The sequence below is a fragment of the Lepidochelys olivacea genome, assembly GCF_965140295.1.
Source record: "Lepidochelys olivacea isolate rLepOli2 genome assembly, chromosome: 27".
Lineage (NCBI taxonomy): Eukaryota > Metazoa > Chordata > Testudines > Cheloniidae > Lepidochelys > Lepidochelys olivacea.
In genome coordinates this window covers 3,048,488-3,061,262 of record NC_140437.1, presented here as the reverse complement: position 1 = coordinate 3,061,262, position 12,775 = coordinate 3,048,488, and the positions used below count along the sequence as shown (strand labels likewise).

At 51.0% G+C, this 12,775-nt stretch overlaps 1 protein-coding gene across 1 annotated transcript in view; it reads left to right on the top strand.

Annotated features, from left to right (window-relative positions):
• LOC311513563 (leucine-zipper-like transcriptional regulator 1) overlaps window positions 1–12,775 on the top strand; it is a gene marked incomplete at its 5' end in the record, with an annotated part of 88,342 nt that overhangs the window by 39,979 nt on the left and 35,588 nt on the right. Inside the window, one exon of the mRNA XM_084615484.1 lies at window positions 12,124–12,250. Within this exon, the coding sequence (XP_084471610.1) occupies window positions 12,124–12,250 (127 nt within the window). The remainder of the gene's footprint in view (window positions 1–12,123; window positions 12,251–12,775) is intronic.

Below are 12,775 nucleotides of genomic sequence, written 5' to 3'. Positions count from 1 at the left end.
TCAGGTACTTGAAAGCAGCTATCAAATCCCCCCTCATTCTTCTCTTCTGCAGGCTAAACAATCCCAGCTCCCTCAGCCTCTCCTCATAACTCATGTGTTCCAGTCCCCTAATCATTTTTGTTGCCCTTCGCTGGACTCTCTCCAATTTATCCACACCCTTCTTGAAGTGTGGGGCCCAAAACTGGACACAGTACTCCAGATGAGGCCTCACCAATGTCGAATAGAGGGGAACGATCACGTCCCTCGATCTGCTCGCTATGCCCCTACTTATACATCCCAAAATGTCATTGGCCTTCTTGGCAACAAGGGCACACTGCTGACTCATATCCAGCTTCTCGTCCACTGTCACCCCTAGGTCCTTTTCCGCAGAACTGCTGCCTAGCCATTCGGTCCCTAGTCTGTAGCTGTGCATTGGGTTCTTCCGTCCTAAGTGCAGGACCCTGCACTTATCCTTATTGAACCTCATCAGATTCCTTTTGGCCCAATCTTCCAATTGGTCTAGGTCCTTCTGTATCCTATCCCTACCCTCCAGCGTATCTACCACTCCTCCCAGTTTAGTATCATCCGCAAATTTGCTGGGAGTGCAATCCACACCATCCTCCAGATCATTTATGAAGATATTGAATAAAACCGGCCCCAGGACCGACCCCTGGGGCACTCCACTTGATACCGGCTGCCAACTAGACATGGAGCCATTGATCACTACCCGTTGAGCCCGACAATTTAGCCAGCTTTCTACCCACCTTATAGTGCATTCATCCAGCCCATACTTCCTTAACTTGCTGACAAGAATACTATGAGAGACCGTGTCAAAAGCTTTGCTAAAGTCAAGAAACAATACATCCACTGCTTTCCCTTCATCCACAGAACCAGTAATCTCATCATAAAAGGCGATTAGATTAGTCAGGCATGACCTTCCCTTGGTGAATCCATGCTGGCTGTTCCTGATCACTTTCCTCTCATGCAAGTGCTTCAGGATTGATTCTTTGAGGACCTGCTCCATGATTTTTCCAGGGACTGAGGTGAGGCTGACTGGCCTGTAGTTCCCAGGATCTTCCTTCTTCCCTTTTTTAAAGATTGGCACTACATTAGTCTTTTTCCAGTCATCCGGGACTTCCCCGGTTTGCCACGAGTTTTCAAAGATAATGGCCAGTGGCTCTGCAATCACAGCCGCCAATTCCTTCAGCACTCTCGGATGCAACTCGTCCGGCCCCATGGACTTGTGCACGTCCAGCTTTTCTAAATAGTCCCTAACCGCCTCTATCTCCACAGAGGGCTGGCCATCTCTTCCCCATTTTGTGATGCCCAGCGCAGCAGTCTGGGAGCTGACCTTGTTAGTGAAAACAGAGGCAAAAAAAGCATTGAGTACATTAGCTTTTTCCACATCCTCTGTCACTAGGTTGCCTCCCTCATTCAGTAAGGGGCCCACACATTCCTTGGCTTTCTTCTTGTTGCCAACATACCTGAAGAAACCCTTCTTGTTACTCTTGACATCTCTGGCTAGCTGCAGCTCCAGGTGCGATTTGGCCCTCCTGATAACATTCCTACATGCCCGAGCAATATTTTTATACTCTTCCCTGGTCATATGTCCAACCTTCCACTTCTTGTAAGCTTCTTTTTTATGTTTAAGATCCGCTAGGATTTCACCATTAAGCCAAGTTGGTCGCCTGCCATATTTACTATTCTTTCGACTCATCGGGATGGTTTGTCCCTGTAACCTCAACAGGGATTCCTTGAAATACAGCCAGCTCTCCTGGACTCCTTTCCCCTTCAAGTTAGTCCCCCAGGGGATCCTGGCCATCCCGCCCTCCCTTCATAGTTCTCCATCGATGGGTCAGGCCAGCCAAGCCGAACTGCCTGCTCCGCTGGTACTGAAGGTGGTGCAGTGCACCGGGCCCTGTGGCTGGCATAGTGGTACCAGTGTGCACCATAGTCCCCGATGCAGCCCCCAGTGGGGGCTCACTCGGTTGGCCGGAGCTTCTGGACGGTCGTCGGCCTCCCTCTCCCGGCCTCCGAGGAAGGAGTCGTTGGGATGCACATCTTCGGCACTGTGCCTGGAGAGCGACGAGCGAACGGATCCCCCGATGCCGATGAACACGCAAAGTACCGTGCCTGTCTCCTCGCCCACCCATGATGAGGCGATTAGGGCCCTCCATACCGCAAAAGAACTCTAAAGTCCCACCAGGAACACTTGAAAAGGATGGCATCAAACCTCAACCTCCAGACAGAGGAGGTGGAAGAGCCCTTGGACTCTCTCTTTAAGATCATGTCCACCTTGGTACCGGGCAGGGTGGCCTTGCCACTCCACAAAGGGGTGGTGAAAATTTCAAATGCCTTGTGGCAAACCCTGGCCTCACTGGCCCCCATCTCTAAGAGAGCGGAGTACAAGTATTTTGTGCCCGCCAGTGGTCATGAGTACCTTTACCTCCACCCTACCTGTAACTCCCTGGTGGTTGAGTCGGTCAACCAGAGAGAACGCAAGGCCAACCAGCTCCTTCTCCGAAGAATAAAGACTCAAGGAGGCTGGATTCCTTTGGAAGAAAAATGTATTCGTCCTCGAGCTTCCAGTTATGGGTGGCAAACCATCAAGCTCTCCTGGGCCAAGTTCAATCTTCCGGGCTCTCTGCCCAAGTTCGAGGACTCCCTCCAGGAGCATGACAGGAAGGAGTTCACAGCTCTGGTGGAGGAGGGTACAGCAGCTGCCAAGGCAACCCTGCAGGCAGCGGCAGATGCGGCGGACACGGCCGTGTGGTCCATGGCCTCCGTGGTGTCCATGAGAAGGGTGTGGTGGTTCCTGCTGTCTGAGCTGTCCAGTGAGGTGCAGAGCTCCCTGCGGGACCTCCTGTTTGATGGCAAGGCTCTGTTTGTGGAACAGACAGACATAAAACTGCGTGGCCTGAAGGACTCCCGCACTACGCTTAAGACTCTGGGCCTCTATGTTCCAGCTCTGGCTACATCTAAGTTTAAGCAGCAGCAGGCTCCCACCAAGGCCACGCACTCTAAATATGAGCCCCCTTATAAAAAGTCACGGGACTACAAGAAATGGCACCAGAGGCAGTCTCGGTCTGCCCCCCAGCCTGGGTCCTCCAAAGGCAAACAGGCAGAGAAACGGTAGTTTTGACAGGATGCCTGGGGGCGACCTACCAGTTCTTATCAGGGATCCACCCCCAATAAAGCTTCCCTTCTCCAACTGGTTGTGTGCTTTCCTCCCGGAGTGGTCGTGGCTGACTTCGGACCGATGGGTCCTCAGCACCATCTCTTGGGGCTACACCCTCCAGTTTATCTGTACCCCACCCAACCACCCTCTGCCCCCGTCCGTCCTGCGGGACCTCCTCTCACGAGGATCTACTCGAGCAGGAGGTGGGGTGGCTCCTTGGACTAGGAGCAGTGGAAGTGGTGCCAGCGAAGTTCAAACGCAAGGAGTACTACTCCCACTATTTCCTTATCCCGAAGGCCAAAGCGGGGCTCAGACCCATCCTGGACCTGTGAGGCCTGAACCAGTACATGGTGAAGCTCAAGTTCTGCATGGTCTCCCTGGCCTCCATCATCCCCTGCCTGGATCCCGGGGAATGGTATGCTACCCTCGATCTGCAGAACACATACTTCCACATCCATATCTTGGAGGGGCACAGGAGCGTCTTCCATTTCATGGTTGGGCAGGAACACTACGAATTTACAGTGCTCCCATTTGGCCTGTCCAGTGCCCTCAGTGTATTTACAAAGTGTATGTCTGTGGCAGCAGCCTACCTCAGGTGCCGTGGGGTCTAGATCTTCCCCTGTCTGGATGACTAGCTGGTCCAGGGCAGCTCCCGGTCGCAAGTACAGAACCACTTGGCACTCCTCCTGTCCATGTGCGCCACTCTGGGCCTGTTAGTAAACAACACCAGGTCCACATTAGTCTCAGTACAATGCATAGAGTTTACCCCTGGACGCCACGTCGCCCAGAGCCTCCCTCCCACTGGATAGGTTCGAGACCCTGAAAGGGCTCCTTGCCTCAGTCACAAGGTTTCCAGTGACAACAGCCAGAGCGTGTCTCCAACTCTTGGGTCACATGTCGGCGTGCACATATGTGATTCGTCACGCCAGACTCAGGATGAGGCCCCTCCAGCTCTGGTTGGCCTCAGTTTTCTCCCAGGCCAGAGACAGGATGGACACGATCCTCACTGTGCCCAAACTGGTGATCGCCTCCCTACGATGGTGGTCCTCACCAGGGAAATTGCTCCACGAGGTCCCGTTCAGAGGCAGGCCCCCATCTCTGGAACTGTATCCAACGCCTCGGATCTGGGGTGGGGAGCCCATGTGGGAAACGTTCAGACCCAAAGTCTGTTATCTGCACAGGACCTGGCCCTCCATATAAATGTCAAGGAGCTCAGGGTAATCCAGCTGGCATGCATGGCCTTCCACTTGCACCTGGCAGGCAGGGTAATCAGGGTTCTCATGGACAACACGGCCTCAATGTTTTACATCGGCAGACAAGGCGTGGCCCGTTCCTCCGCCTTCTGCCTGGAAGCCCTCAAGCTGTGGGAATTCTGTATAGCCCACGATATTTGCCTACAGGCCTACCACCTACCAGGCACCCGGAACTCGCGGGTGGATCGCTTGAGCAGGGACTTCTCAGCATGAGTGGTCTCTTCACCCAGAGGTGGTGCACAGACTTCCAAGACTGGGGAACTCCCCAATTGGACGTGTTCACAACTCAACAGAACCATTTCTGTTCCCAGTTCTGCTCCGGGGCGGGCTGAGATGGGGCGCTATCTCCGATGCCCTCCTGCCTTCCGTCCCGATGCCTTCCGTCCCGTCCAGACCTGCTCTCCCAGGACCAGGGCCACCTCCTCCACCCCAACCTAGCGGCGCTCCACTTCACAGCATGGCTGCTCAGTGGTTAGGCCAGGAGGAAAGGACATGCTCAAAAGGGGTCCAGCATGTCCTTTTGGAAAGCAGGCTACCCTCCGCGTGCTGAGCCTACTTGGCAAAGTGGTCAATGGGTGGCTGAGCGGTGCGTTTCCGCCATGGCTGCCCCGATCCAGCTCATTTTGGACTACCTCCTTCACCTTAGAGACCACGGCCTGGCACACTCATCTGTCAAGGTGTACTTGGCGGCCATATCGGCCTTCCACCCGCCGGTGCAGAGGCACACAGTATTCTCCCATACCATGGCCTGCCGATGCCTTAAGGGGTTGGATCATCTCTTCCCATAAGCTAGGTCCCCTGTCCCTCAGTGGGACCTGAACTTGGTGCTGGCCTGGCTGATGGGCCCCCTGTTTGAGCCGCTCGCTACATGCTCCTGGTCACACACCTTGTGGAAGGTAGCCTTCCTGGTAGCGATCACGTCGGCTAGACGGGTCTCCGAACTCAGGGCCCTGATGTCCGAGCTCCCATAGACAGTGTTCCATAAATTTAAGGTCCAGCTCTGCCACACACCCCTTTCCTCTTGCAGGTGGTCTCCGCCTACCACATGGATCAGGACATTTTCCGGCCGGTCCTCTTCCCCAACCCCCATGCATCCAGCGACATGCACCGTCTCCACATGTTGGAGACGGGCTCTGGCTTTTTATCTGGAGCGGAGTAAGCCGTACAGGAAGTCTTCGCAGCTGTGCATCGCCTCGGCTGCACGCATGAGGGGTCAGCCGATCTCCACTCAGCGGCGTTCCAACTGGATCACCTCATGCATCTGTACCTGTTATGACTTGGCAGGAATCCCTCCGCCATCAATCGGGAGGGCACACTCGACTCAGGTGTAAGCCTCGTCAGCTGCCTTTTTAGCCCATGTCCCCATTCAGGACATTTGCAGGGCTGCCACATGGCCTTCTGGTTACACGATCACCTTGCATTATTCAGTCGTCTCCCAGACCAGGGAAGACGCCGGGTTCAGCAGGGCTGTGCTCCGTCCCAAGAGTTTGTGAACTCTTACTGACCTCCAACAGATATAGCTTGGAATCACCTATTGTGGAATACACATGAGCAATCACTTGAAGAAGAAAAGACGGTTACCTTTTTCGTAACTGGTGTTCTTCGAGATGTGTTGTTCATGTCTACTCCACATCCCGCCCTCCTTCTCCTCTGCCGGAGTTATCTGGCAAGAGGGACCTGAGGGTGGGGGGAGCACGCAGCGCCCCTTATACTGCACCATGAAGGTGCCACTCCAGCGGTCACTAGGGTTGCTCCACTATGGATACTGCTAGGGGAAGAACTTCCGACACCAGTGCACGTGGCGAGCACACACATCTATTGTGGAATAGACGTGAGCAACACATCTTGAAGAACACCAGTTATAGAAAAGGTAATTGTCTTTTCGTCCCAAGTGGGCTTCAGTGCAGCTTATGCTGGACTAACTCCTGCATCTTAAGCTTAAGAGATGTTAAGAGTAACAAGAAGGGTTTCTTCAGGTATGTTGGCAACAAGAAGAAAGCCAAGGAAAGTGTGGGCCCCTTACTGAATGAGGGAGGCAACCTAGTGACAGAGGATGTGGAAAAAGCTAATGTACTCAATGCTTTTTTTGCCTCTGTCTTCACGAACAAGATCAAGACTGCTGTGCTGGGCATCACAGCATGGGGAGTAGGTGGCCAGCCCTCTGTGGAGAAAGAAGTGGTTAGGGACTATTTAGAAAAGCTGGACATGCACAAGTCCATGGGGCCGGACGCATTGCATCCGAGAGTGCTAAAGGAATTAGCGGCTGTGATTGCAGAGCCATTGGCCATTATCTTTGAAAACTCATGGCGAACGGGGGAAGTCCCGGGTGACTGGAAAAAGGCTAATGTAGTACCAATCTTTAAAAAAGGGAAGGAGGAGGATCCTGGGAACTACAGGCCAGTTAGTCTCACCTCAGTCCCCGGAAAAATCATGGAGCAGGTCCTCAAGGAATCAATCCTGAAGCTCTTACACGAGAGGAAAGTGATCAGGAACAGTCAGCATGGATTCACCAAGGGAAGGTCATGCCTGACTAATCTAATCGCCTTCTATGATGAGATAACTGGTTCTGTGGATGAAGGGAAAGCAGTGGATGTATTGTTTCTTGACTTTAGCAAAGCTTTTGACACGGTCTCCCACAGTATTCTTGTCAGCAAGTTAAAGAAGTATGGGCTGGAGGAATGCACTATAAGGTGGGTAGAAAGTTGGCTAGATTGTCGGGCTCAACGCGTAGTGATCAATGGCTCCATGTCTAGTTGGCAGCCGGTATCAAGTGGAGTGCCCCAAGGGTCGGTCCTGGGGCCGGTTTTGTTCAATATCTTCATAAATGATCTGGAGGATGGTGTGGATTGCACTCTCAGCAAATTTGCGGATGATACTAAACTAGGAGGAGTGGTAGATACGCTGGAGGGCAGGGATAGGATACAGAGGGACCTAGACAAATTGGAGGATTGGGCCAAAAGAAATCTGATGAGGTTCAACAAGGATAAGTGCAGGGTCCTGCACTTAAGATGGAAGAACCCAATGCACCGCTACAGACGAGGGACCGAATGGCTAGGCAGCAGTTCTGTGGAAAAGGACCTAGGGGTGACAGTGGACGAGAAGCTGGATATGAGTCAACAGTGTGCCTTTGTTGCCAAGAAGGCCAGTGGCATTTTGGGATGCATAAGTAGGGGCATAGCCAGCAGATCGAGGGACGTGATCGTTCCCCTCTATTCGACATTGGTGAGGCCTCATCTGGAGTACTGTGTCCAGTTTTGGGCCCCGCGCTACAAGAAGGATGTGGAAAAATTGGAGAGAGTCCAGCGAAGGGCAACAAAAATGATTAGCAAAAAGAAAAGGAATACTTGTGGCACCTTAGAGACTAATCAATTTATTTGAGCATTGGTTAGTCTCTAAGGTGCCACAAGTACTCCTTTTCTTTTTGCAAATACAGACTAACACGGCTGTTACTCTGAAAAATGATTAGGGGTCTGCAACACAAGACTTATGAGGAGAGGCTGAGGGAACTGGGATGGTTTAGTATGCAGAAGAGAAGAATGAGGGGGGATCTGATAGCTGCTTTCAACTGCCTGAGAGGTGGTTCCAAAGAGGATGGTTCTAGACTATTCTCAGTGGTAGAAGAGGACAGGACAAGGAGTAATGGTCTCACGTTGCAGTGGGGGAGGTTTAGGTTGGATATTAGGAAAAACTTTTTCACTAGGAGGGTGGTGAAACACTGGAAATGCGTTACCTAGGGAGGTGGTAGAATCTCCTTCCTTAGAGGTTTTTAAGGTCAGGCTTGTCAGAGCCCTGGCTGGGATGATTTAGTTGGGGATTTGTCCTGCTTTGATCAGGGGGTTGGACTAGATGACCTCCTGAGGTCCCTTCCAAACCCTGATATTCTATGGTTCTCCAGGAATTGTCCCTCTCATTGATAAAGGTCCATCTAGCGGCCATCTCGGCTTTCCACCCACCGTTACAGGGTAGGTCTGTTTTTGCTCAGGAAATCATGGCCTGATTCCTTAAAGGCCTGGAGTGCCTCTACCCACAAGTCAGAGACCCCATCCCTCTGTGAGACTTGAATCTGGTGCTGTCTCAGCTAACGGGTCCTCCTTTTGAGCCCTTGGCTTCTTGCTCTCTCCTCCTCTCCTGGAAGGTCACGTTCCTGGTTGCAGTGATGTCGGCCCACTGGGTATCCGAGATTCAGGTGCTCACCTCGGAGCCACTGTACATGGTCTTCTACAAGGACAAGGTCCAGCTAAGGCTACACCCAGCTTTTCTTCCTAAAGTAGTCTCCGTTTCATTGGAGCCAGAACATTTACTTACTGGTCTTCTTTCCAAAGCCGCATAAGTCAGAAGAGGAGCTCAGGCTAAGTGCCCTGGACATTAGGAGGGCTCTGGCCTTCTGTGTGGATAGGACCAAGTTGTTCCGTAAATCGATGCAATTGTTCGTCACAGTGGCTGACAGGATGAAAGGTCACCAGGTATCCACTCAAAGAATTTCTTCTTGGATCACGGTCTGCATTCGCTTTTGCTATGACCAAGCGAAGGTGCCACCTGCGGCGATCGTCACCACCCACTCTACAAGGGCGCAGACTTCTTCGGCAACTTTCTGGCCCATGTGCCTATCCAGGGCATCTATAGAGTGGCCAAATGGTCGTCTGTCTACACTTTTACGTCCCATTATGTGCTGACCCAGCAGGCCTGGGATAAGGCTGGTTTCGGTAGGACAATACTGCATGCCGCTAAGCTATGAACTCCAAGCCCACCTCTGTTGATACTGCTTGTGAGTCACCTGAAAAGGAATTGACATGAGCAAGCACTCAAAGAAGAAAAACCGGTTAACTACTTTTCCTAACTGTTCTTCTAGATGGGTTGCTCATGTCCATTCCATTTCCCCCCCACACCCCCACCCCTCTGTTGGAGTTGCCAGCAAGAAGGAACTGAGAGGGTGCCAGGAGGGAGGCAGCACCTGATATACCACTGCATGGGAGTGCCACTCCAGGGGGCACCACAGCCAGCCCTAAGGATAATGCTGAGGCAGAAATCTCTGACAGCTGTGCATGTGGGTGCGCGCACACCGAGAATGGAATCGACACGAGCAACACATCTCAAAGAACAACAGTTATGAAAGGTAGGTGACAGTTTTTTCTCCGAGGTCAGCTGAATGACCTGGGCCTCCAAGGCTTAGTTGTCAGCCTGAAGTCAGGCAGCCCAGTTGGGAGTGTCCAGTGCTTCCAGAAGTTTGGCCAGGTCTATTTTACTGGCATCAAGCCCACTCCTGTGGCTTAAGTGGTCCATGCAAACTGACGTGGGCAGTCTGACCTAGCGGCCAGACCAGGAGTCGGGAGCCAGGCTGGGTCAGATACCAGGAGATTAGATTCTGAGTTATGCCAGAGATCGAAAGTCAAGTGTAAGGAGGCAGGCAGGGTCAGGTTACCAGGGGATCAGAGTCAGGTAGTAGGAGCAGGTAGTGCAAGGGAAACAGTCCTGAGCAGGGGCAACCCAGTTACATGGACAACTTCTTCTTTCTGTGCTTGATTTTAAATACAGTCAGGGACATTCAGAACCCCCGAATTCCACCTAGCAGATTCCAGGATTGCAGTCCTCTGTTCTCTCAGAATTCAACTTCTAGTTCTGGTGCCTGTTAGCAGCCACTTGGTGGCAGGGAGTAGTGGATCAGTGTTCTCATTGCACACATCATGAGTACCTGGTTCATACCAGGAAGCTGACGATCTAACCAACGAATCACATTCAAAATCCTTTTTAGGGACACATGTAGATCACTTGCCAACCAACATTTCTGATGCAATTCTTTCCTCCCAATGTTTGAGCCACGGTGGAAAGTGTCCACGGTCAGGCTATCTTCTCTGAGGATCTCTGGGTGGATCTCAGGTTGTATCTTACTCTGCTATCAATTGTCTCACTTTCCTTCCCTCACGCAGGATGAGCACAAGCAGTGTCTATAGCATTGCTTGAGGGTAGTGTCTTTGGTTAACATTTGTAAAGCAGCTACGTGGACTTCCAACCATATGTTCCTGAGTCATTATGCTTTAGTAGAAGACTCTGCTGCTGACACATACTATGAGGCAACAGTCCTTCATGCAACTCTGCCACCTACATCCTTGCACTCGCTTCTTTCTTGAGTACTAGCTGTCAGTCACCCACAATGGAGTACACATAGGGACCAGCACTTGAAGAAGAAGAGGAAGTTATTTACCTTACAGGTTATTTGAGATTTGTGGTCCCTATCATACATACTACCACTCTCCTTCCCCTCTGCTTTGGACATTGATTAGATTCATGGTAGAGAAGGAACAGGAGAGGTGGTTGGTGTGCTCCATCTTTTATCTCCTTCGGTGGAGGCCCTAGGAAAGTAAGGGTGCATGTGCGAGTCAGCGGACACTGCTTTCAAAATTCTCTGACTCTGGGAGCATGGAGTACATGCGTATCCCTAATGGAATACAGATAGGGACCACACATCTCGAAGACCCTCCAGTTACTATAAGGTAAGTAACTTCCTCATGCGGGGGTGAGCTAGGGCTGGAGGTTGGTAGGGCAGATCTTGCACTGAGAGAGAGAGGCAAAAGAGGCAAAGGTGGAGGGAGGGAGCGAATCAACAACAGTGAAAGAAAGGATGAGAATGCTGAGAGCAGATAAGAAGTCACTGATGTTGAAGGACTAGAAGTCACGGAAAGACCAAGTGACAGGGCATGAGGGAGTTGGGGAGCAATGGGTGATCCTGAAAGGGAGGGAGCTCAGCAAGAGAGATCTGAGAAAGCAATGCTTGGTGAGACCAAATTCCATGAGTGTTCCTTTTGGTGAATGGGAGAGTTGACCGTGAGCTGCAGATTGAATGAAGAGGGGAGGAAAAGAAAGTGTGCAGCTAAGGGGTTGGATGGGTTGTTCCCATGGAAGTTGAAGTCCCTGATGCTGAGTGTGGGAGATTGTAAGAAGAGGGAGAGAGAGAGAGAGAGAGCGAGGAGTTGAGATCAGAGAGGAAGGCTGATGGGGAGGAGCTGGATGGATGGTAGGTGACAGCAATATTGAGGGGGAGAAGAGAGAAGTCAATGCAGCATTGTTCAGAAGAAGAGAGGAGGGGGAAGGGAGGAGGGAGGTATTGGAAATAGCAGCAAGGGGACAGGAGAAGCTCCGTACCCCACCACAGTCTGATCCAGGCGGGGGGGGGGGGGGGGCGGGGCGGGGAAGGAAGGGGTGAGAGAAGGAGAAGCCTCTATAAGAGATGGCAGCTGTAGAGGGATCCAGGTTTCTTGAAGAGCCAGGAGCTGGAGGGAGCAAGATAGGAAGAGGTCACAGGTGGCTGAGATCTTTGTAGATATGTCATGGCGTTCCAGAGACAGCGAGAGAAGTGGAGGTGCAATGTATGTGAGGTTAGCAATGTTGGCACAAAATGGACAGGGGGTGGGTGAGGAGTGGATTGAGGCAAATGTACCAGAGGTGAGGAAAAGGATGCAGATGTAAAACCTCACCGAGGGCATCAGTCTTACATACAGAACAAATTTCCAGGGATCGTGGCCTGGCCTTATCCATGGCATACGAAAAGAGGCCTCCCATAGTGCTGAGAATGTGATGAAGTGCCTGCCTACTAACAACTCCCTTAATCCCATGGGAAAACCTGTATGTAGATGTGGCACAACCGTGTATTAACTTTATAGCAGCTGATTACCTGGAAATGTCTTCTTTTTAATCATTTTACCATGTTGCCTCTGTCAGGAACATCTTTGATTCAGGATATGAAGGCTTATCTAGAAGGAGCTGGGATCGAGTTTTGTGATATCATCCTCCTGTTAGATGGCCACCCAAGACCAGCACATAAGGCAATTCTGGCAGCCCGCTCCAGGTGTGTGCACTCTGATCAACCATTTACTGAAACTTAGAAACTTTTTAAATAGTCATCATTTACTAGAGCAATAACAAATGTCATGTGTGGACATGATTTCTCAGTACCACAGACTGCTTCTTGGATCAGGTTGTTTTGAAGCACACAAGAGAATAGGCTTCTGTTCACTGAGTAACACATAGGATTTTTCTCCTAGAAATTCAACATAATAGAGCCATTAAGCAACAGTGACTAAAATATGAATGAATTTGCCATCTCAGCAGGGAAATGTTAGAAAATCAAAACCTTAGTTGAATAACAGATGGTCTGTATCCTACCACAATTTCAAAAAGAAGCAAATAATCACGCATAAAACTACTGTCATGAACTTGAAAGGAACAAGTGTTCATGAAGAACAAAAAGGATGTTCTAAAAATGAAAATGCAGCTCAAGAGATGCTAATAGAAATGAAGCCTAAACTTTGGTATGTAAGCTATGAGGTAGAGATTTAAGAATCCATTGAACAAACATATAAAAACATCAATA